Source organism: Ambystoma mexicanum, chromosome 11, assembly GCF_040938575.1.
Source record: "Ambystoma mexicanum isolate Mex_15411 chromosome 11, UKY_AmexF1_1, whole genome shotgun sequence".
In the NCBI taxonomy this organism is placed as follows: domain Eukaryota; kingdom Metazoa; phylum Chordata; class Amphibia; order Caudata; family Ambystomatidae; genus Ambystoma; species Ambystoma mexicanum.
Genome location: NC_090934.1, coordinates 1,086,261,808 through 1,086,287,611, shown reverse-complemented (window position 1 = coordinate 1,086,287,611; position 25,804 = coordinate 1,086,261,808). Strand labels below are relative to the sequence as shown.

The window sequence follows — 25,804 nt, the reverse complement described above, 5'->3', positions numbered from 1 at the left end:
CGCTTCGAGAGTACATCTGATAGGGTTTTTTTAATGGATACCTTTTCTCAAAGATTTGCTGCAGAATAGTCACAACTTCTGGTGTCAAGCATGGCACAATCTCAGGCCTCCAACATATAGGTGGGAGGGAGATGGGACTTCCCGCAGAGGCATTTGGATGCTCCACTACATATTCAATGCACATATTACATTTTTTATATTGTATGAAGTTGTTGTATTTTCAGTAAGCTGGATTGCTGTTATTTTCAAACATTATATTTGGTACTAAAAAATGCACCAGAACTCCATTGTGTTGCATTGTACTCTTTTATAAAACAAAATATATTTTACATCATACATCAATGTATACAAGGACATTTAACATGACAAAAAATAACAGCCACTATCATATTTATCATCTTGTTTCTTATGGACTACTGATTTCTTAACAATTTGTAATGATCACCTTTCTGAGAGTATGTGCTATTCCATGATAAATTGTACCTTTGTAAAACTATCAGCCATGGACACAATATCTTGAGTTTCAAAATATACTAATTTTGGAATTCAAAGATCCAAAGTGATGCAATTTGAAATATATACTTGAAGTCACAAAATAAAAACACATAAATGGTCATTAAGAGACCCTGATGTTCAGATATCTGTACTCGCTATTATAGTGCATATGCGTGGCAAGTACATACCATCACATGTCCTCACTAAAGCATTGTAAGTAATAATGTACATCACCTTTTAAAATTATATAATGTGTCACTACAAGTGTGTTTCTATAAACAAAAAAGGAAGGAAGTTGTTATTTTTGTAACTTTGGATATTACGATGTGAAAGCTGTTGTGTAGATGAGTGCAGGTACTCATTATCGTGTTCCTTACTTCTCCTATATTACCTTTGGCATTTCTTTGTAAATGTTTTGAATGTTCTTCTATAGTGGGTAGTCAAACATCAGACAGGCTGTAATATTTTGTGTGTTCAAAATATACATATACAATTACATACAAGCAACTATGTTTTGAGCACGGGTGTACTGTTATGCCCACCGTTAATGTATGCAAGACTGACTTCATTTTGAGGCTTGTGCAGGGTGGGTGCACCGTTGGTCCTCTAAAAAGTAAAAAATCCACTGTTTTCAAAATCCATTGACAGCAAAAATAAATATCTCACTTTACGCCATTGGCCAAATGCCCCCCAAAGATATTACTTTGAAGGTTGCCTCTGCCATTAAACATATGTCATCGGTCCAGTCTGTTCCCTGAGACATTTCTCCTCATATCTATTTGACACCCTGCCCTGAACAAAAGGCAAGGCTGTCTTTAACAAGCATCTGTCAATCACGGTGGGCCACTGGTCCTCGGCGATGTGAGAATGGTCCTCCTTCCACAGACAATGTACAACTCAAAGGAATCTAGCTTCATATGCCATTGGTCAAGGACGCAGTGTCTGTAGTGGCTACTTTGAAAACTGTCCATGCCAATAAACATGTAATCAGTCTTACATGTTCCTGGGGACATTGTTCCTCACATCTCCTTGACATTACCATAAGCACCACATCTGTATCTTTCTGCATACCATATTGCAATGACATGTCAATGTGTTTCCAGCCCCAACAAACAATATCCATCCAATTTAAATGTCAGTCCTTCATTTACACACCCCTTTTTTCAGATACACCCCCTTATCCCTGTGTATGCATCCACCTTTTATTTGAAATGGAGGTCACTTCTCTGCTTCAGATTACAGAAAATATCCCACTCCAGGACTTTGCGTTCAGATCTGAATTACTCCTTTACTAATCTGATGACAAGTATTACTAGTCGTGTTTCCTGTTGTGTTCATTTTCCAACTTTTTAATTTGTATTATTTTTCATTTTCTTATGTTCTCAGACCCTAAAGTTTCTCTAAATCTCAAATATTTATAGCTCAAGTTTGCTTTGGCTATGTAACATGCAGATTATTTTCAATATTCACCACACACTTTCAAGGTCACATTTTTATTTATACACTTTTTCAGAAGTCCATTTGTCTAATAATATGCCTTCCTGTATTGTTTTTAGATATCCCAACTTCAGTACTACAAGGACTCCTGGTACAGTGTTGCACATTTCCCCTAAAGTCTTTTCGCTGATGAGACAATGGTTGCTAAACTGGATTTCCAGATTCTGAATTTGACAGCCATGCCAATGATGTCTTTGCAGAACTAAGAGGCAATTGCTTCTGGATGTGTAGCATGCATTTTGCATCACAGAGGTATGAATCTTAAAAATCCCCAAAAAGGGGTTTGTCAAGAATGATTCGCAAGTTACTGCCAAATGATATGCCCACAGTCTTTCAACATACTCACACAATGGTAAGTATAATGTCAAATATTCTATTGAGTGTATTATGCTTTCATAACTACTATAATATTCTACAACATGTAGCCAGCAATAGTGTCTCTAAAATCCTTTAGAACGTTTCAAAAAATCCATGTCATTCATTCAAAAATGATGTATTGTTATTTTAAATGTTATGTTCTATACAGCTATTCGGATTATCCACAATTCATATTATAGATGTCAGTGGCCTTAATAGAGATGCACGCTAACCCTTCCAAGTATCACAATTACTCATTTTGATTTTTTTCTCTTTGCATTTTCATAACATATGCAGAACAGATGGAAGTGCACACAAGTACTTTAGATGAGACAACACACACTTTGACTGGCCCCAAGGTAAGCTTATATGTCATTCTTTGTGAGAGACATTGCTGTTTTGTAATGTCTGCGTGTTATCACTATTGCTGTTCCTTTTAATCAGTGTCTTGGCACATTATATCTTGTAAATAGGTCCAATATGCAATGTAGACTAGTTCACCTGAAACTGCATACATTCAGGTATACAATTTTGTTAATTAAATATTTGTATTTGTATAATAACTTATAATAATGTATAATTGTTTTTTTTATAACACACCTAACACCGGGGACCAGTTTCCAAGTGCGAGCCCGGGATTTGAACCTGTGTTGCTATGTATTGTCTTGCTTCCAAGACAAACGTGTTGCCCCTGAGCTATCCTACCGCAGTATACTAGTCTATATGTTGACAAATGCTCCATTTTATTCTTCTATCAATGCCAATTGTATTCTCAATGATCCGTGCTGTCTTTAAAGCACATTTGTTTACTTTGTGATATGAATTTATTTAAACTTCATGCTTAATCTGATGTAGCATTTCTAAATGTGTTTGACAATGGGCCTCATTACGAATCAGGCGTTAAGGGGTTAACGGCGCCGTAAACGGCGCCGACCCTTTACGCCTGATTACAAGGTCCGTTAGCACCATGGTGATATTAACGCCTGCTTTTTGCAGGCGTTGAAATCCATGGCGCTAAGGGAACATGGTGCTAATTACGCCACCGTAATTTACGGTGGCGTAATCAGCGCCTTCCCCACTCCCATTATGCCCTATGGGGCAAAAATGGGAATGGGTAAAATGGGAAATGGGGATTTACCGCCCCACTCACCTTGGAATGGGGCGGTAAATCCGCCATCCACCATGGTGTAAACATAGTTTACACCATGGTGGTAAGGGTACGACCCAGGCGGTAACTTACCGCCTGGGTCGTAATGAGGCCCAATGTCTACTATACAGGCGATGACAGGGGCATTATTATCTGGCACAGCCTCATTGGAAACCGCCCAAGAAACAGAGGTAGGACACCATGTACTCTTTTGCATTTAGTAATTATTTATAAGAGAATATTAGTGATACATACATCAACTGTTATTTGTATTTACCTTTCAGTGCATACAATGTTTTTTTGAACTACAAATAACTTTTTATTATTCTATTTTGACTTCATTCACAAATGTACATTTCTCTACCCGGCATAGCATAACACATGTATATTATCGTAGAGTTATCGTAGCTCTCAGAACTTTTACAGGTGATTTGATTTATTCATATTTTATATTGATGTTGTGTGTTGCAAGATGTGCAATTTTTAGGATGATGGAGGATAGTCCAGGCCCAGGGACAACACGCAGGTCATGGAAGACCATGCAGAGCAACAGAGGTTTGAATCCTGGATCTGGGCTTAGAAACCAAACCTAGGTATTAAGCGCATTATAAAAAATATAAAAAAATAGGCAATCTTGTTTACTGTTGCAATTAATACGTAAAATCGCCTCTTGAACATATTACACAATGATGAAAAAAATCACATCAACTATGTTGGGGGTTTTATCTGGCATGGGGCAGGGTGAGCAGGTATGCATTTCTGAGTCTATGGGTTTTCCACTTGCCGTTTACCTGCATCCTCCTTGATTTCACATAGGTATGTTTCTGTGTACTCACAGCATAATCCCTGGTTAACAACTATCTACATGTTCTAGTACTTATTGATTTTAATTGATTTTAATCATGCACATTTTTTAAACAGCATGCGTTATTGGTGTCATCTTGAAAGTTAGACAAATCATAGAGTATTAATCAGCACTGATAGTACACTACCTGCATTTTATATCAATACTTCTTACTGAATATCATACTTCTTACTGAATGTATCACATCATGCTATTGTACATACTTTTTCCTTTTCCTTACTAATCTCTTCTCTTGTTGTGCTGAAGGATGATACTTTCAATCTTTGTTGATCGTATGACTACACACAAGGAGAACAGGCATATTGCTAGTGTTTGCTTTGTGGCTGTTCATAAAGAACTATATAGTCATATTGAAAGCAACGATATAACTAGCGAACGATATGGCTATCTCTATAGTCCAAATAGCAATGCATAATTGCAGAACTATTATGGGTACCACTATCTGTTCATACTTCACTTATGTTTTGTGGTTTAGCATGAGTCAATTTCGATGCAAGTGTAATACAACGAAACACAAGGAGAACAGGTACAACAGGTTTACTGAGTTTTAGTTTTTATGATGGGCCATTAGTAAACAGGTTGTCTTCGAGGTTATAGCTTTGCGTGTTTATCAATATTTAGGAGGATTGTCAATCCTATTTATTGTGATATTTTTCACCTGTATTAAGTTTAAAATGATTGGTTTCACACCTAGATTACAACGTGATTGAGGCTTTTGATTCTGGAGCACACAGCCCCACTCAAAATGTACGGGTGTGAAAATATTAGTTGGTTGTTGTTTTTAAAAATGTACACATCAACTTAAAAACTTTGTAAATCGATATCTTGCAGTTGATAATGAAAAGATTTTCTAAAATCACCTTTAATTATGCACGCCATCACATTTGTAAATTAGTTTGACCAATTGCTCATTTACTTTTGCTGTTTTGTCATGTGCCTATTGTAGCATAATACTGACCACAGGAACAGCTGCTGTTTCCCAGCACATACAAGAATACAGGTTATGCATATTGGATTGATCAAAATACACAATGGTAAATAACTCGCTCTATTGTACAATAATTTCATATAATATGATCTGAACAATTAAAATGAGCACAGACAAACCCGGTTTAAAGTTTTTATTTTTCCATTTGAATAGGGACATAAGAAAAAGAAGAACAGAAAACCTCAAACAATGTCACCAATTACAGATGAAGGAAGTCAAACTACTGTGACTTGGGAGGAACTGGTGACAGAGATTTCAAATTCTCAACCCAATGTTGAGATGAAGGATGCCCATGTGCACTGACCAGACATGTGTGCTGAATATCACCACTGAGCTGTGGAAAGTTATGAGGGATCATTGATACTGAACACAACGCCCTCCACAACTGGCACTCTCAAAAGAAGATGCTCCATAATTCCTTGCCAATTCAGTCACACAATCTAAACCTTCTATTGGAATGATGAAATATCTTGGTGTAGTTTTCCCTATTGAATCACTGATGCCCGATTAATCCCAGGTTGAAAGCACTGAGGCAACCTCAGTACTAATTGACAATAAAGACAAAAACTTGAACTACAGCATGGGGAGTTAGGAGGAGGCAACCGCCATATCTAAAAGTGCGGAAAGCGAATTGGCAGATGATTGGCATTTGAGGGGACCTAACTAGACAGTATTTGACTTCTGCCTGGTATTTATTTTATTCATGTATTTATTTATTTCTATTGTGCCGGTAACTTGCAAGTCTCGGGGCGCAGATACATGGACACAGGAGACAAACAAAGAACAATGAGACAGGACAAGAATAGTCTGTGTACTGGAAGGTGGCTGAAAAGGAAGTTAGTTGAAGATGTGTGTCTTCCATAGCCCTGCTGTAATAATAGGGAAGGAGTTTAGACATTGTAAAGATGTGGAAATGCAACACTTTGCCACAACTGTTACCACATGTCAAACGTTTGATAACATTAAAAATAGAAGTGGCCAGAGGCTTTGCTAGGTGGTGCTAAGGGGGTTATAGTCCCAGGTCTTTCAGGTGTAGCCCTGCATAGAAGCTCATGGGCTACAATCAAAAGGCAAGCTAGCCCGAGTCCCAACAGCCACAACATTAGTATGGCCCTGGATCTTTTCCAGACCTAACAACACCCCTGCAAGTGGTTGGAACAAACCGTAACATTCAAGGAAGCTGTTAGGATGAACACACAAACAATATTTGGGAAAGTTCCTGCAAGAAATGTACTTAGTAACTGCTCACTGTTATTTAGTGTCTTCACATTTTAAAAATCAACATTTTTTGTCAATTTCTTGGACTCAATGTCCTTTCAATAACTGCCTACTACAAATACCAGGGCAATTACTTATTCTGTATAATGCATGATGCCTGAAATCTAGAGCACTTAACACTTGACAACGCTGTCACTGGCAAAAGACTTTGGCTTGCACGTGATGGCCAGTGCAACAGTCCTGGATTTTCAGTGAAGTGCTGCACATACCACTTCTAGGACTTGGACATTGAAAGAATAGTAAGCTCAGTGGTGGAGCAGGTGACTGGATGAACATCCCCTTTTGCCATGGAGAAACATGGTTTTGTAAAAGCCATTGAACTTCTTCAATTCAGAGGATTACAAATAGTATTAATAGCCACAGGCAGACATGCAGGTATTGCAAAAGTCACGTGAGAGAGTTCCCACAGACCAGGCATCAATTTAATTTAGGCCATGTGTCAAATTTGGTTTCCAAGAAAATCAGTGCTGCGGGGAAGAAAAGGGCAGTGACGAGCTAATAAAATGGTTGCAATCATCTCTAGTGAATTTCTAAATGCTGTGAACGTTCAGTGGACATATTGGTGGAATGGTGGCACTCACTTATCCACTATGCTGCTAACGAACATTCATGGTAGGAAAACCCACACTATCATGCTTGCCAACATCCACCTGCGAGCAACAAAGGTGAGCGGAGGAAAAAATTGGCTGCCGCCAGGCTTGACTCCTCATATAGCCTGTGTTAGTGTGCGACAAAGGAGGAACCGGAGAGATAAGGGGCTCAAATAATTTTGTTATACTGGAATATATAAAAAAGTGATATGGTCAATTACATTTCTTTAATTATATAACAAAAATGCCTGTTTGAAATATACAATAACATTGATGTAAAATAGATTCAATACATGGTTATTTTACATTTAATATCGTATTGAGGTCAGTTGAATTATTACTGCATTTTAAAGTATTCTTCTTGGGACTAAACATTAGGAAATGTTATGTGAAAAAATGCAAATCACATAGTACATCTGAAATGTCATATATTGTTACATATGAGTTTTTGTTAACCATGCATAAATGTAAAACATGAAAAACAAAGAGCTCATGTACACTTAAACGGAACTCATTGATGTTTGTGGTCTAAAACGCTCCATTATCATGCAAGTAGGTAGGTGGTTTCAAATTCTTTGTGTGGAAACACACAATTCTTTACATATGCCACTTAACTCTCTTCCTCCATTCTGGTTGCATTTGAGAAAGGTGCGACTAATACATGCAAAATGCAATTGAAAATGCATAACATGCACTCAGCATGTAACTTGAAGGGACTACAATAGGAAGATGGACCTTGTGCATTAAGACTTTTGAACTACAAAAGTAATCACTTGATCATAGGTAACCAAGCATGAAAATATTTTACTTGACAATGATATGATGTGATCTTTATTATATACCAAGCAATACTGTCGTAAGGTGGGATTTAAAAAAAAGAATTACTAATCAAAAATTAAAGGATACTGTGAAGTTACAGTGAAAATAATGCTTGAATTTTGGCAGTGCATTACTATGCTTCAAGCTAATATAGAGGGTATTTTAAAAAGATCTGATAAAATAAGTCTCTTGAATGATTTTATGATTTTTTCAAGGGAGTTTGTGAAGTTTTAAATAAGTATCCGGACTGGGAAGTGTCATGTGGTAATAAAGTTCGACATGAACATCACATCACCTACACACATGAGCTATTTGCACCAAATTTTATTTTCATGGAAGGCATTGTGAAGAATCCTACGGATCGCTAACTCAGCACCTGCCTAAAGTCTGCTCCTAGGTGGCCAAGGGAAGGCAGACGCTTCCTGATCCCATCCCTGGAGATGGTCTGTGGGAGGATCACCTGCGAGGAGGCAAGACCCAGGGTGGTGAGGAGATTCTGTGGGATGAGACACAGTATTTTTCCTCTGACAGGGAGATTCTTACCACTGTACCTAAAGAGGTTATGGCTTATTGTCATTTTAATGTCTCTCAATCTCATATGAGATCTAAGGTTGTGAACTTTAAGGTTAGAAATGTAGAACAAACCATACTGAAAGATAGATCCTTTTTGGTATCCCAGACTAATCACTTTCCTCAAACCCAAGGGTACAATGTAAAGGATTGTGGAAATGATGGCTTTACTGAACCATCTTCCTCTGTAATAGCTAATCCTCATAGCCCCTCTGTTAAAAGCCTCAAGGGAATTAAATCTACCCATGCAAATAATACAGAAGTTGAAAAAAACAACTTGTGTAGAAGAAACTACACGTTCCAGAATCCTAGAGATACTAAGATGAATAATATGGTCGAAGAGGCATGCAGATGTAGTAGTCAGGCAATTACGCCTATTAGCCATTGCAGAAGTCGGGCAATTAAGGCTAATGGTCCATACCTGAAGATGATTGTTGAACCTTTGAGGCATAAAAGGCCCCATCAGGAAAGGAGGAGCAGAAGGAGCTGGAATGAGAGCTGGAAGTTTGGCTGTAGCAGCATTAGCAGAGGAGAAGCACAAGACTGTCAAATTACAAGAAAGAGGAAGAACAGAAGGGGCACCGGAACATGGAGGCAGCAGATTTCGCCAACAAGTTCTGACAGAGTCCTTCCCTCGGAAAGTCTTATGTGCAGAGGCTGCACAACAGAAGACATGCAGGAGGCTGTGTTTTCTCCATGCGAGCCTTGTTGCTGTTATTGCAGAGCCATGGAAGTGCAGGAGACCAATGCCAGAAGCAGAAGGCAAGCCGAGGGTCTTGGGTGAAAAGGGAACTCCCCAATTAAGTGGCCAGACCGGAAAGACCCGTGCTGGAGACGGGTGTGGTTCTCCAGGGAGACAGAAGCAGTAGAAGTGGTAGAGGAAGTCAGGAAAGCAGTGCAACCCACATAACCCATGTCTATAAAGCTGGTGAGTGAAGCACAGCCTTCAAAGCCACTGTGCGAGCCTTGCTGGTAACTGTAGCCAACTCCTAACAAGCTTGCATATTGCTAAATGCGAGTAAAAGCTGCTCGTTTATATCTGAAGTCTTACTAACAAAGGAATCGTAGCACTCCCATATAACGTTAAAGATCAATGCTCGCATGAGAAGCTGAAGTGCTTGAAAACCTTTGTTGTAGTACGTAGAGACTGTGCTATATAACGGAGTGGTCACGGGTGGATAATTAACAAAGGGGAACGCTCCAAAGACATTACCAAATACCTAACATTGACTATATACGAGTTACAAGTTACAGAGAGTGAAAACTACAACAAAAGGAGGTCACGTGTCCCTAACTATAATTCCCAAAGAAAGTCAGAAAGTCCTCCTTTATTGTTACATGTGAATACAATTCATTATTCAACTTTAAACCTTAAAATCTACGTGAAAGAGAGGCTGTGTGTGCCCAATTGTGTTTTCACTTGAAAGACTGAACTCTGTACTGTATACAGAAGTGACACTTGTTCTATTTCCAAGAGGTAAAGAGTCTGAACAAGCATTGCCCAAGCCAAGAGGCACCCCCTTTTCATAGTGAAACCAGTCTTACCAAGAGTTAAAGAACCATCTAACTACACTGCGAAGTTATTAACAGTCAAGTGGCATAAGAAACAAATACACCATTGTCACCTGAAGCAGAGAGAGCGGCACATAAGCTTCTGGGTAATAACTTGGGCTGATAAACTGGCAGAAAGGTGGGATCAAAGCTGGGAAAGGGGGTCTAAATGCGTGGGAAGAATACTCTGAAGTAAAATACAACCTGTGGTGCGAAAGACTGCTGAAGCTAGAAGGGAAACAGCAGAAGCAAGTTGTTTTTGTGGTGGTCAGACAGACAGAGGAAACAAAGACGCTGTCCCTTCTGAGAAGGTTATTAAAAGGAAGAGCACCTTGCCTACTTGAAGAGGTTGAAGTGTTTTGTCAAAACCTATCTAGTAATTCAAAAGTACTGAGCAGTAGTGGTAGTACATAAACTGTGGTGTATTAAATGGTCAGCAGATGTCATATTAAAGTGGTTTGAAGCAGTAATGTATTGTGGGACAAAGGTGACTGTTCTCATAGTACCAAGTGTGGTTGTTGAAAATAGAAGCATCCTTACAAATATACCAAATGTAAAGTTGTAACTGAAGAAGTCCTTAACAATTGTGTATTATTGACATTGGGAATATATACCTTCTTTTGAACTGTGAAAAATTACTTTGAAGAAGAGACAATTTACCATCATAACCAAGATTTCCATTGTTGCTATTTCTTTTTCTGGCAGTTGGAAGGGACTATTTTCATCCAGGAACAAAGAGTTGTTAGCATTGGGTTTGTGTTTGATGAACTTTTGTTTTGACCTTAAACTTTCAAGAGCTGGTTCAAAACCTTTCTTTTCTTTTGCTGGACATTTTGGAGTTAAGTTTGAATCCTGGGGAGAGGATCTTACCAAGGACAGGAGAAGGCTATTGAGACATTGTATTAATATTGTTTATTGCTCTATAACTTCCTTTGCATGTTTGTTGTTTAGTGTGATGGCCAATTTACCCATGCTGTAGAATGCCCCCTTAGCCTTTAGACTAGGTAGAGAACTCCTCTGTAGAGTAGGGCAAGCAAGGTTTTTATTTATATAATCCTCTTAATTAAATGGCATATTTTGAGAAATCTGCAAGCAGTTGTCCGCCTCGCATTACTGTCCCCTCATAGCAGAAACAATGAATAATTTCCCTCCTTGTGTATAAAGATAATGTGGAGTGTGAGCATCGGAGATGAGAGTAATAAAATACTCACAGAGAACACTTATATGTTGATACATTTTTGAGATGGACACAAAATACAAGATGATAAAAAAGTAACACGTTAAACGTGATTAGAGCTGAAAACGTATCACAGCTGATCTCCAGCCTTCTCATAAAAGCGATTGTCTACCATACGCAATCCTGACAAAATAGTGGAGTGTGCCATTCCACAGGATAAAACGTTGCAAGCTATCAAGTTTGAAAAAAAGTGTTTTTTGTTTCATACTGAGTATTTTGCATGCAGCAAAAAATATTCAACAGTCTGTAGAGGATAGACAAGCGAACGCTAGCATAATGGAAGAAGCTACCATTGGGTGTGAGTACAGATTTTTTTTAATTTTTAGAACAATTATGAAATTGTGTATAAATTGGCAAGTAGTGAAGGTAATTAGTAGACGAGATATGAAATCTATAATTCTGTAACATATATTCATAAGAGCACAATATTCAAGTTGTATTTATCAACCAACATGTACATCGGGATTGTTTGTTCATGTCATGGAAATTATATTCTGGATGGCGTCACCATTCACCATATGGATATAACATTACCTAATTGCCCGGCAGGAGCGATTTGCCAATTCCATTTACCAGCTATTAAAAAGCAACAGTTTAATGCAAAGCATTTGTTAAAAAAATTCACCATCATACGCTTTACACAACCTTTCCTTCACCTGATGTGTTCACACATGCCTTTGCAAGATATGGATTTGAACTTCGGTCTATCGAGCATTACAATTTCAAGTCACTGAGTTTCACCTTTATTTGAGACTTTACATATCATATGGAAAAACCAAATTGTTTTTCGAGCAAATTTGGGGATATCAACTAATAGGCCCTCTAATTGGACAACATTTCGGGCACCTGAAGTAAAACCATCCAATAAATGAAATTTATCGTGGAACAACTGCCAAAATCGCCATTCCGTGGATGGATTCCTAAAATTCACCAATTTCTCCACAGAACGAAATTCTACTGTTGAACCCAGCCCAGATGTAGGGGAAGCTGTGTAAACAAATCAATTCCATACATTAATACATGTTGATATGCAGAGGTGAGTACCATTGTTTGGATAAAACACATGAGTGAACCACTTCTTTAATGAAATTATTGCCCATTTTGATTTGGGTGCATAGGAAATAAGACCATGGGGCTCATTAGGACTTCACTGGCCAAGAAAAAATGCTGATAATTCCGGAACCAGCTTTTTTTCCGGACCGGGGAAACACAAGTTTGGCGGTGGGGGCACAGATCTACTGGCAAGCCTGACATGCCTGTAGATCTGGCCCCTAACGACAAACAAATGCTGGAATCACCGGCACTGGTGCTACGGATGCTGGTAATTCCATCAATCCCAAACGGGAACTTACCAGCATCTCCGATGTCTGTAATATCCCAGTAATACCTGAATATCAGGTGGCATAGACAGTAGGGTAAGTTTCCCGGTACCTGACCACAATAACAGGCAGGATACCAGGAAACTTGTAATGAGCACCATGGTCTAATGTTTTATATATGAGGGAACATATAAGTTATTTTTAATGTTTAAAGCCAAATATAGAGATCACCCAGTGCTCATGGTCGGACCATAACTTAATTCAGTTCAGCCTTCTTTGCCTCTCACCATACACTAAATCTAAAGTGAACAAATGCACAGCCAAAATTAGAAACTTGCGCAAAATATCTGTTACATCCCTGGTGCCGTTCTTTGGATAACCTGGCCAATCATGACACTGCCAGTGACTTAGCTGATGTAAACCAAAATATGATGGTAAATGCAGTCAATTGCTTGGCCCCTGAAAAAACTCAGCGGTTATTGATAAAGAAAACACTAAAGTCTGGTACTATGCAGACATTCAGGAACTTAAAAATAGCCATAAATAGGGCATTCTAACAGTGGAGACTGTCTGAGTCCAATGACGACAAAGCTAAATACTCCATTGCAGTGAAGGCTCATAAATCTGCCATTTCCTCTGCAAAACATGTTTATATGACCAAAGAATCGATAGTGCAGCATCCAACTCTAAAGAACTCTTTAAAATCTTTAAAGAGTTGGAGGACTCTTTGCCCGTCGTTTATGTGGTCACCAAAGACAAACATTGGTGCATCTCTATACAGAATGCTATGACGAGCAAGATCAGGAAACTTCAGGAGCACATCGTAGCCAAACGTAGTGCTTTAGGTAGGGCCTGTGTGAATATAGAATCTCCAGATCCCATGGCTATATCTCTATGTTTCAGTTTGGGGCAGACACAGAAACCGAAATATTGGAATTACTACAACTTAAACCCACAAATTGTAACGGGGCATCTGTCCTGCTCTCGGGGTCAAATCATGTGCTACTCAGTTGTTACCCTTAATCACCAAATTAGTGAAGGCACCCTTTCAGGAAAATCTAGTGTCATCATCCATCAAGCTGGCATGGATCTCTCCCCTGCTAAAGAAGTCCTCCCTCGACACTGGTGCGTTCATAAACCATCGCCCTATCAACAACGTGCCTTTCCTTTTGAACATCTTGCAAAGGGTAGCCAACACACAGATACAGGATTTTCTCTGGACACATTATGGGCCTCATTACGAGGAGGGCGGTAAGGGGTTAACGGCGCCAGTAAATGTGTTCAATATGATACTGTAGCCCCTGTAGGCTGCTGACCGACTTCATTATCCTCCTGGATACACATTCTAATCCACCCTTAGAAAAAATGCTAATCAGAGGCTTGTGATCCATTTTTATAGTAAACTTGCACCCACCACAAGAACATTTTGAACTTGCTAACCACCCATGTACATGCTAAAGCCTCCTTCTCCACCACTGAATATCTCACTTGAGCCTCTTTAAGAACCCTGGTAGCAAATGCATTGGTTAAAATGTTGCCACCAGATGCTTGCATTAGCACTGCACCCAAACTATAATCACTAGCATTGGCATACATTATGGTCCTTCTACCCTCTACAAAATTGGAAAGGACAGAAGCATTTATAATGTCCTGCTTGATAGTCTCACATTCTTTGGGACACACTCTATCCCAATGAAACAATACCCCTGTCCCCCTGAGTCTCCACATTGTTCTCGAATTATCTGACAACTTCTGAATGACCTTACTGTAAAATTCAATCAACCCCAAAAAGGATGCCACATCACGCTTACTCTTGGGACACTTCATCTTTCATGACACATATTAATACATCATCTTGATAAAACAAAACTCCTCTCTAACTACCCAACAAGCAATGCATGACATTTTGGAATACGCTAGCCACCGAGACCAGGCATTCTTCTACATCTGAACAGACCAACAGGTGTTATAAAGGTAGTCAAATCCATTGAGTCCCGATGAAGTTAAATTTGGTGATAAGCCGCCCTGAGATCCAGTATGGAGTAAATGTATGCACCAGCAGTCCTTGTCAGCAGATCATCGATCCTTGGCTAAGGACATTTTTTCCACCACCTCATTGTTGTTCAAATTTCTCAGGTCAATGCAAAGCCTAATTGAACCATTGGCTGTCCTCTCTACCACAATGGGACTAATCCACTCTGAGGTTGCTCTCTTCTCAATGATGTCTTCCTTTTCCATCCTGCTGATCTACCTTTCCACATCCTTAATGGCACCATCCTCAAGTTGTATGCTGTCGGCGTTGCTACTTGTTTGAGCCTGAGTCCTTTGAGACAGCGTAGTCTTTTCTCAAAATACACCTGAACCCTCATCCACTGTGCCAGTCAATTCATTCTCTTGTTCATTTCCTTGTACCTCTAACACTTGTTCGGGGTGACGTGCATCTAGTCGTATTGCTAACTCTGCTTGGTCATCCGACGATAACAACTCTCCTCCTCTTCTTGCCACATATATCATTCCTTTGGCTCTCCTCCCTCTGAATTCAGATTCTCAGCAGAACTGACCCAATATCTCGATGGGAATGTCTCTATAAGCTTACTCTTCCACAACTGAACACTCACAAGAGTGTAATCGGGACCGCTGTCTATTAGCATGGATATAGAAACCCCATTTATGATCACTGTGGCATAAGGTTTCTTCCTCCTCACCTTCCCTGAAACAGCCTGTACGGAGCTGACCACTTCTCTCCTCATGTTTTCATATTCATCTTCCTCCTACTCATCAATTACTTTCCTCACTTGTCCAAAGGATCTGAAATTCTTGCAGCAGCGTGCCACATGACCTTTGTGTCCACATTCTCGATAGATAATGTGGACGGCTACATACTCTTTGTCACTAACCAAGTGAGAGCTGCTACCACACCTATAGCATCTTTTTACTGGAGTGGTTCTGAACTCTTTTGGAGGACCCCACGATCGTCCTGCATTCTTATTACTGCGAGGAGATACATCACTTTGTATCTCCTTTATCTTCTTGTCACTCTTCCTTCTGGCACTCGACCATTGCTTCTGCGAAGACTTTGAGTTCTTATTTACCAAACCTTCCTCTGATGCCACCTTGTGACCCTCAGCGTTTTTCTCAGAGTGAAGGGCTTTGGGGCAGTTATCAGTATGTTCCATACATTTCGTAATTTCAATGGCCCTTCCCAACGTGGGGTTATGCTCCTTCCACAGCTCTTCACGTATTGTGTCATTGTTGCACTTGATTAGGAGCTGATGTTGTAAATGCTCCTCCTGACAAATGCGTAGATTGACACTTGACGGCTTGACACTTCTCCAATGCTTTCACCCACTTTCTGTTCTCTGGTGGCAAAGTGGTATTGTGGTAATATGATGTTCCCCTGAACTTCATAATGTTTATCAAGCTTTGCTATAGTTCTTTCATATAGGCCCATATCCCCTAATCTGACAGGTTCTGGTAGTTTTTTTTACCATGTCCTGCCCTCCTGAGCCAAGGCAGTGGAACAGTAGGCTTCCTTCCCGTCATTTGAATAATTAGTGCCAAAAACAGCTAGCGCATACTACATGAAACCATCTCTCCAATCTGCCCAGCGAACCCTGGGTTTGCCTGGTGTGGGTAGAAAAAACACTGGTCCTGGCACATTGGCCATTGCGAAACTGTATGGAGTGGTGTGTTGCTTGCAGATTATGGAGAACTCTTTGCAACGAAATGCACTGTGCTACACTGGTTTTTCTTGTTGCATTAGTTTGACTTCACAGACCTTTGCAGTGTTACACAGTTTACCACTGACTCTGACTGACTCATGTGGTTTCTTGTGGACTATGCTGGTGTTTTACTTAAACTTTTGTTTGTGCCTGAAAATGATCCTCTGCTAACTTGGGATGTGCCCTTGTACAATTTGCATGGTTCCTCTTACCAAATATCTCTTTCCTTTTTTATTTGAAACACTGTGGAATGCCTTGTTCCTACTTCTCTGTGCTGCCGTTGGGCTGTTTCTATAAAACGTTGTTATAGAGGTTGCTATGCAACCTCATCAGGCCTGGGTTGCTTCGTGAATCGTTGCCATGTTTGTTGTCAAGACAACGTGTTTGTTGTCCTAACTGTCAAAATGGCTGCACGTATTGCAACACCTTTGGGTCCTTTCCTTAAACCTATACGCTTCACTGGCAGCCGTGACTCACGCACTAAACTGGGGCCTGCAGTGCCTCCAAAAGCGTCTTTTTCATCTGCTATGCGCCGCACAGCCCTCACCATCTTTGGGCTGGTGTCAGCGCTCCTGTCATGGGCTGCAGGGAGAGACTCTTGCGAGCCACTTGCCATTGTTTTCTGTGGTGCCTGAGAATGCTACTTTCCTTGGACCTCATCGCCAGTTGTTAGGATTAACTCAGGAGGTAAGGAGCACTTCGCACACGTGATTGACTTTTCTAAATTACTTTATTGTACATGAACTAAGCTAACTCATTACGAGCAGCAACACCCAGCTGCCTGCTCACACCAACTGGCACTTAATGAAACCTGGAACCCCATGTTGGGGCCAGCAGGTTCCAAGTTCCATGATGGTGCAAATCCCCAACAGTGCAACAGCATAACATGGGTACAGAAACAAAAACATGAATACTTGTAAAGATATAATTACTAACAAATATAATTACTAACAAATCCACTTACAGTTAGAACTCTGCAACCTTGTTGACCAGGAACAGGCAGTGTTCAGTGCATTCCTAACAATGTGCTATATTGACTAGATCATGTATCATAAACTCTCTAAAATGAGAATATCATGATGAGCATATCTATCATCAGTCTAGAGAACAAAGTCAGTATGTTATATAAATAAATAGCTGACAATATAAGCCCACATCAATGCAGACCATTCCTATCCGCTCATGAAGGCCTTCTACATGTGACCCAAAATTGTATATCCAAAATGAGTCTCTCCAAGAGAGCTGATGCTGCACTGTCGTTTTATGACAGTCTCTCACTACCTTCTCCAGAACAATGCACTTAATACCATCTTCAGTATGTTGTTTATCTACAAAGTGTGTAACCATAGGAGTTCTGATGACCAAATGCCGTATTCTCGATGAAAGTTCATTTATTCTGTAATGTACTGGGCGTTCAGTCTTCCCAACATAGAATGTGTTACATGGACAAAACACAATATATATAAACACTTCTGCTCTTAGAATTAGAAAAGTTGTATAAAGATACTTTTGGCATTCTCAAACTTCTAAATTTTCAAAATAAACTTGCAAACAATACAGGTTCCACATTTAGGTGACTGTAGATCTTAAATTGGGTATCAGTTTTACATGTAGCATGCACCAATGACTGTTGATCATATGATTCATTATTCATCAATAACAATTGAATTAGTCAAATTGATCATATATGAACTTAAGAACATGGAGAACTACAGACCTAATAAAGCACAATGAGAATGTATTCCAAATACATTAAAATCACAACAAAATTGCCGGCCACCACCGTGACTCGAAATGTGGTTGTAATGTTGCACTCTGATCCTTCTATGAGGTATGTTAATCAGAGGCAACGCAATCCCTTGGAGCCAATCGGCTTTGCGGGATTACATGCTTTATTTACAGGTACAAGTCTGTGCTAGAAGCTGCTGGCTGGTGCCTCATCTTCAAGCCCTTCTTTTTTTGGCCTGCCGCTGGATCTATTAGGCTCCTTCCTTGCTTCTTCCTCCTGCCCTCTCTGCCTCCCTTTACTTTCATATGCACTTTTTCCCCTTAGCCGCTGCCACTTTGCATTAGGGAGATCCTGCTCCCCTGCCATCATGGAAATGCACAAGGGCTCTGGATGTAGATTGTCTAGCCATTTCCTTGGCAGCCATGTTCAATATAGATTAATATCATATTTTAGTTCAGCAAAATGATGGGTCACAAGCTGGCAGGTACTAGTTAAAGGTCAGAGTCTGATGAGCCAGTTTCTCTACAGACCCTTGGCATACACCACCAAAGCAACTGCAGGCATAGTGATGAACTGCTCTCATTTTGACTATTTCACTTCCCAATGGTGTTCCCAATCTGATCTCTTCTGCTCACAAAACATTCCGGCCACATCAAACATTCCCTCAAAGAACATATCTATGCAATATTCAGACCTTTTGCTGACTCAGGAAATTCAAGAATAGATTTAAACAGTATATAAATCTCACAACTTCTTCTCTCTCTTCTTCTCTCGATCTTCTCTACCTCCTCTCCTCATTTTCCCACTCTCACCGTGCTGCTCAACTTTGGCTTTCTTCTCATCTCTCCTCCATGCGCCGCCTCCTTAGGCGCCTTGAGCGTCTATGGCTCAAACACCCAACCCCTGCTAACCAATCTGTCTACTTCTCCTATCATTCCCCCTACGACTCATGCCTCAATTCTGCTAAACGCACCTACTTCCCTGATCTTCTCCAGTCCAATCCTCCCACCCTTGTCGCATTTTTCAAACCTTAGCCCGTCTTCTATCTCCATCTACTCCTGATGCCTCCACCGCCTCGTCTCTCTCTGCTACTGATCTTGCCTCTGTCTTTTCTAACAAAGTCCTCAACCTTCGTCAAACCATTCTCTCTTCCCCTCCTACTCTCCTCCTCCCCCCTTCTCCTCCCCCTACCTTTTCTATGTCCTCCTTCTCTCTCGTCACTCATTCTGATGTTACTCTCCTCCTTACCCGCACTCATCCCACTGCTTCCCCTGCGGACCCCATCCCTACCTCCCTCATCCCTAAAATGTCCCCCCTCCTGATTCCTTACCTTACCTCCTTCTTCAACATCTGTCAGTCGACTTCCACTTTTCCTACCCCTTTTAAACACGTGACCATCATCCCTATTCTCAAAGAACCTTCTGCTAATCCCAGTCTTGCCTCCAACTATCGCCCCATCTCTCTCCTACCCTTCCTCTCCATACTTCTTGAACGCATTTTCTATTCTCAACTATTTTCCTTCATCTGTAACCACTCCCTCCTTCCCGCTACCCAATCTGGCTTCCACCCACTGCACTCCGCTGAAACTGCTCTCACCTCTGTTCTTAACTCTCTCTTCTCTGCACGTTACTCAAAACATTCCTCCATTCTTATTCTCCTTGATCTTTCCACCGCTTTTGATGCTGTTGACCATCCTCTTCTTCTCAACTCCCTCTCCTCATTTGGCTTCAAGGACTCTGTTCTTAACTGGCTCCCCTCTTATCTCTGCAACCGCTCTTTTTCAGTTTCCTGGGGTGGCTCTTCCTCCACCTCCTATCCTTTTAACCATGGAGTTCCCCAAGGTTCTGTCTTAGGCCCCTTTCTCTTCCCTCTCTACACTTCCTTCTTAGCTCCTATCATCTCCTCCTTTGGCATCTCGCACCATTTCTATGCGGATGATACCCAGCTTGTCCTCTCCTTTTCCTCTTTCTCTCCCTACATTCATGATAAACTATCTTTTTGCCTTTCTGCTATCAAATCCTGGATGTCCTCTCACTTGCTTACTCTTAATACTGAAAAAACGGAACTCCTCTTCTTCCCTGCCAATTCTCTTCCTCCACCCTCCCCTCCTGCTTCCATTCTATTCCCCCCTCCCACCTCTCCTTCTCTCCCCATGTCCGTAACCTTGGTCTCCATATTGACTCTCACCTCTCTCTATCTCACCACATTTCTCTTACTGCCAAATCCTGTCGCTTTCACCTCTACAACATTCGTACAATTTGACCCCTCCTTACCTTTCATGCTACTAAACTTTTAATTACCTCCCTCATCTTCTCCAGACTCTTGTACTGTTCCTCCCTTCTCTTTGGACTCCCCTCCTCTCATCTCTCCCCGCTCAAATCCATCTACCACTCTGCCATCTGCTCTCTCTGCCTTCTCTCACCTCTCAATTCCATCTCCTCTTCTCTCTCCTCTTTAGGTTGGCTCCCATTTCACTCCCATCTCAAATTAAAGTTCCTCTGTCTTGTCTTCAAATCCCTCTATGGTCTTGCCCCCCCCCTATCATCCCCTATCCTCCCTTTTAACTTTCTATACCCCTTCTCGTTCTCTCTGTTCTGCTAATCTTTTCCTACTCTCTCCTCCTCCACCTCCCTGTGCCACCTCCCGTTTCCGATCTTTCCAACTCCTTGTCCCCTTCCACTGGAACTGTCTCCCCCTTCACATCCACTCTTCCCCCTCCTTCCCTTCCTTTCGCTCTTCTCTCAAATCTTACCTCTTTCACTCACCTCCCTAGCACCCTTCGTTTCTTCTCGTCCTTCTCCCTCACCTTCATTCCTCACCTCCTACCACTGCTCTTCCCATCCCTTTGTACCACCTCCTTCCCACCCCCTGCTCTCATATAATCCCACTCTTTCCTCTCCTCTTCCTCATTCACTCTTACATTCCCTCTTCTCCTACCCCCACTAACTCCTTCCTTCCCTTGCTCACCCTGCCCCTCCCTATCCCCTCCTCATCTCTGCAATGTTGTAAATTGTTCTTTAAACTGTTTTTGTGTTATGATTCAATTACCATCTTATGTTTGTTGTATTTTGCCTGTTCTTATGTAAGGCACTTTGAATTAAAGGGCTATATAACTTTAATAAATACAAATAAATACAAATACAATACAATTTCCCAGTGATAGCAGTAACTGTTGCTATTCCAACACATTTTAAGACCAAATCCCATAAACACACTGATATATTGTGGTTTATTATCCAGACAATCAAGATCCCAACCCGTGGGGGTGACGGGGACCTGAAGTTGAGACAAACAGAACAAAAATGGATATATAGGCTCAACTCAGTGAATAATGGCCTGAACACAACAATCGAGTGGAACTTCTTTCTACATTAACATCTATGGACGATTGCAATAGATTAACAGTCTCTATTAGAGCAGGCAACTGTTCCAGTTTTGGGCACATGACCAATTATATCTATGATTGGTTACCCATTACTATCAAATATCTAGTACTACATATATATCATCATACCGTAGATAGTTTACACACAAGAGCATGTTCATTTCTGGCGCGTCAGCTGTGTTATACTGGTTCAGTCTGTGTGCATGTAATGATCTGCTATCCCCGCAAGAACAAACAACAAATAAGAACAAATAAGAAAATCTAAACTAAACGGACATGGCCCCCTGCCTTAGCATTTGGATACTTTTTTGCCTACATCAGATAACAATTGCATGTAATTCTGCAGGATATACTCTCCTATTGTGCACGCCATGCCCTCTTCCAAGATGTCAGTTTATGTTACATGCTTCAGAGGCAACATGAGTATAAACAGTAAGCATGCATAGCCTGGCGTTTAATCGCCAGAAAGACGCAAGCAAACAAAGACTCAAGAGTGGGAGCTTCATAAATCTAGGTAAGCGTTGAACATATAAGCGGACCAGGTCGCGTTTATATCATAAAATAAGCAGTTGCCATGCCGCGGCACACAGTATGTAGCAGTATGGCATCTAGCAAAATCTCTGTAAGCCGTTTAGAATGAAACGAGTACTCAGAAGAAGAGCGGGGTGATGTACAAATGTAAACATTCATTCCAATAAACAAGTGCCAAACTAAGAGACAATGAGCACCACAGCCACGCCAATGCGCTCCATAGCATACTACATATCTCAGTTTAATCTTCATGAAATTCACTCCTGATTAGACTTGCTGCTGCAAATTGCATTGTATATGTAGCAATCTTTATAAGAATGAAATCTTAAGAAAGAATAAGTCCGCCTTAACAATCCAAAAGAATTCTAATTAACTGCAGGATACGGCAGGACTATGCATGTTGAGTAAGGTACATATATTTTCCCCAGACAGGCGCTGGAGTCACTACTCTGGACGACACTGATAGGCTATCAATATAACAACAGATGCCCTGATGTCTATCCGGGAAATACCTGCATTTAAGGATGACTGTCACCTGTTCCCACAAAAGCAAGGTACCTTTCTGATGAACATTATACAATTTGTGTCTGTATTATACTTAATTGAGGGAGAGAATACTCCCCCCCCCCTCCTTTTTTACATTTTTGAAGGTCCCACTGAACATATGAGGGTTTGGTTGAGTCAAGAAGTAATTTTCCCAAGACACAAGAAGAAATTGAAGGTTGGTGACTAGCTATGGTGAACAGATGGAGGTTGTAATAGATGGCAACCTTAAATGTTCCGTTTTTTTTGGTTTTTCAACCAAACAATTTTATTAGGCATTTTCACATTATAAACATCAACAAAGTTCTCAGACATATATGCAGACAGATTGAGCACAAGTAGGTATTGCCACCTGTCTAAGTACGCTTGCTCCAGTGGTGGTGCTGATCAATAGTTCGGGGCTAGGCAGAGTCCTGTTGTGTTTGAGACCAGGCCTCCTTCCCAGGTTGTTTACTGGACTTTAGTGAGTTCACTGTGCCAATGCGGGTTCTCACTTTCTGGGAAGTTTCCATATGGCCGGTGATTTTGGATCGGCCCCTCCGGTCGAGTTATTTGACCCATCTGGTCATAAGGGGTCAGTGAGTTCTCCTAGGTCCGTTTTTTAAATCACAACATGTTTTTTTTAACATAAGACTTTGGTTTATGTTGGAGTGCCCAATTGGAGGTGTTCTTCAAAAGTGGGGAGCCCTATCCCTAATTGGTTCTCAAGTTGGATGGCCTGTGGAAGGCTAGTTTCGGGACTAAGAAATGTAAGTACTGGTATCCGCTAGAAAGAAACACGTGTCGACATTGATGGTGCAATTCATGATACGCTGATGATGTGTAACTGATAATACTCTGATACTAACCTCACTTTAGGTGTAAGAATCTTGTGCAATAATGTTTTTTATAGAATAGATGTTAGTTTTTAGTACAACCGCCTCTTGTGGCTGTCTATACACATTGATTGATAGAATTATGTATGTCCATTGTGATGAAGTTTGTTTCCATGATTTCTGATATTAATAAATTCTTTGGAATACATATTTTCTTTACTGCTCTGACCATGTGTGCTCATAAACGTTCAATGTCAGTGTTCCTGTAGCTTGTAAGCAGTAACTGCCGTGAGAAAGGGCAGGGTAGCCTATCTCGACTGTATTGTATGTGCATTCCTTCCCATATGAGATAGATCCCTCTGTGACAAAAATGTGGAACTACCCAGAATATACGTCATAGCTCATATTGTGCCATTGCATGAAACAAGAGAGTGACAATATAATTTTGGTGCCATGGGGATATGTCCTGTCCTCCAAGCAATATCAAGCATGCAGATTAGTTAATTTCAAGAGCCTTAAAACCTGGAATAGGAAGAGTAACAGAGTCCCATTTCTTTAGGTAATCCTTAAGTACACTCAATTAGTAATTTCCATAGGGAAGAATGGATATGCCCTCACTGCTCTAGGATTTCCAGATCTAGACACATGTACTGAGTGTTACCGCTGTTGTTTTCATGGCATTAGTGTCTTTATCCAACTTCAAAGTTTAAAAATTCTCAAAGTTCTAAAACGAGATTGTGTTATTACAGTTGTTCAGATGTAAAGAGCGTCGAAAGAGGTGTAAACTTACCCACCACCGGCTCCACCATTTTTGCTAAAGTGCGTGCGTGGCTCGCTCGACGCCAATTTCAGTAGTTCATTCCATTCCCGTTCCCACTCTTCTTCTGTGTACACCAAGCCGGACTAGGGGAGGAACATAGATTCTGAAGTCATTAACTGATCAAACAACTGAAGGAGTCATTCTTTATTTAACACATGTTTGCATTTGGCAAATTGTACTTTGCATTTGGCAAATTGTACAGTTGATTCTCTTCGTTTTACCACCTGGCTGGAAGACCAGATTTGAACTATTTTTTAAAAAGGAAGCAAAATACTGGAAACATGTATTCCTGTTACATGGGGCCATTCTCTATATCACCAAAACAGTCTAACACTCTTGGCATGAATGCTTTATGTGAATTAGACCTACACCAGAGACCGCTAAAGGTTTCATTATGAAATGTGTTACTATATGTCTTACTGTTGTGAAGGCATCATGAAGTAATACACAGACAACAGATTCACATCTGCTATAATGTAGGATTTTTTTCTTATCTGGTCAGGATGGAGTAAGGCCTAACCTGCCCTATGCCAGGGTGGGATTTCCCAAACTAAACAAACTAAGGATAGTCTATGTCATTAAGTTCAATTTAAAGGGCTGTCTGTGTCCAAACCCTATACATGCCCTCACCACTAAAGATATACAACGTGTAGGGATGTCAGCAACCAAAGAAACAGTGTTCCAAATAATGTTCTAAGATGTTCTAAGCTTCTTCCGTCTCTTAAGCTTGCGTTTCCGCCCCTTCCCCCAATTTAACACAGTTCAAAAAGGCCTTGAGGTTCTCTTTCCCAAGTTCAACACAGTTCCAAAAGGTCTTGGGGTTTTCTTCCGCAAGAAGGCAGCTCTTTTAGCTTCCAATCCACAGTCAGTTATCTTGACTTTCAATAAGTATACCAAACCAACTTTGCATGCAACCTTTCAGGCTTTTCAACAGTTCACTTAGCCGTCTCTTTTCTTTAATTACTTTAATACTTGATAGGCTCTAGAGCTTCAGTATCTTAACTTTCCGTTTTTTCACTCCAAGTAGGGGTTACTCGTTCTAGGTGCAGTTGTCGGTCCACACGGTCCACCCACTACAGAGCACGCAATCGATAACCCATGGCACTTTTGCAATTCACTTGTTCTCATTGGACTTCCTTGGTAACAGAGGCTCCATCTTTGAACCTGTGTCAATTGTCCACTTGCAGTTTTTTGGTCTCCTCAGCAGTTTCTTGCCTCTGTCACATCGTGATTTTCACATAATTCATTTTGTGGAGTGTTTTCCTTGTCACCACCTTGCTTTCACACTTCACAATAGTGCTTATAATTTTCACTTGCTTCCTAAGCCCTCATTACTGGCTTTCATTTGGTTCATACTTTCAGATTGTCCATCAGTGCTTTTTACTTGCTTTCACTGTATTCGAAAATGCACATCACTTTAATTTCACTTGTGTGGTACTTTCATGTACTTTGTCTAACTTTTCCTTAGTTTGGTATTCAATAATGCATGAAACACTTTACAGCTCGTTCGACATTCACAGATCTTGTCTTCGGTCTCCTGACCCTT

At 40.6% G+C, this 25,804-nt stretch overlaps 1 protein-coding gene across 2 annotated transcripts in view; it reads right to left on the bottom strand.

Annotated features, from left to right (window-relative positions):
- The window catches only part of OTUD7A (OTU deubiquitinase 7A), a 1,296,873-nt gene that overhangs the window by 197,773 nt on the left and 1,073,296 nt on the right, over nucleotides 1-25,804 (bottom strand). For both annotated transcript variants that reach the window (XM_069624347.1, XM_069624348.1), the window contains one exon: nucleotides 24,229-24,341. In XM_069624347.1, the coding sequence (XP_069480448.1) occupies nucleotides 24,229-24,341 (113 nt within the window). The remainder of the gene's footprint in view (nucleotides 1-24,228; nucleotides 24,342-25,804) is intronic.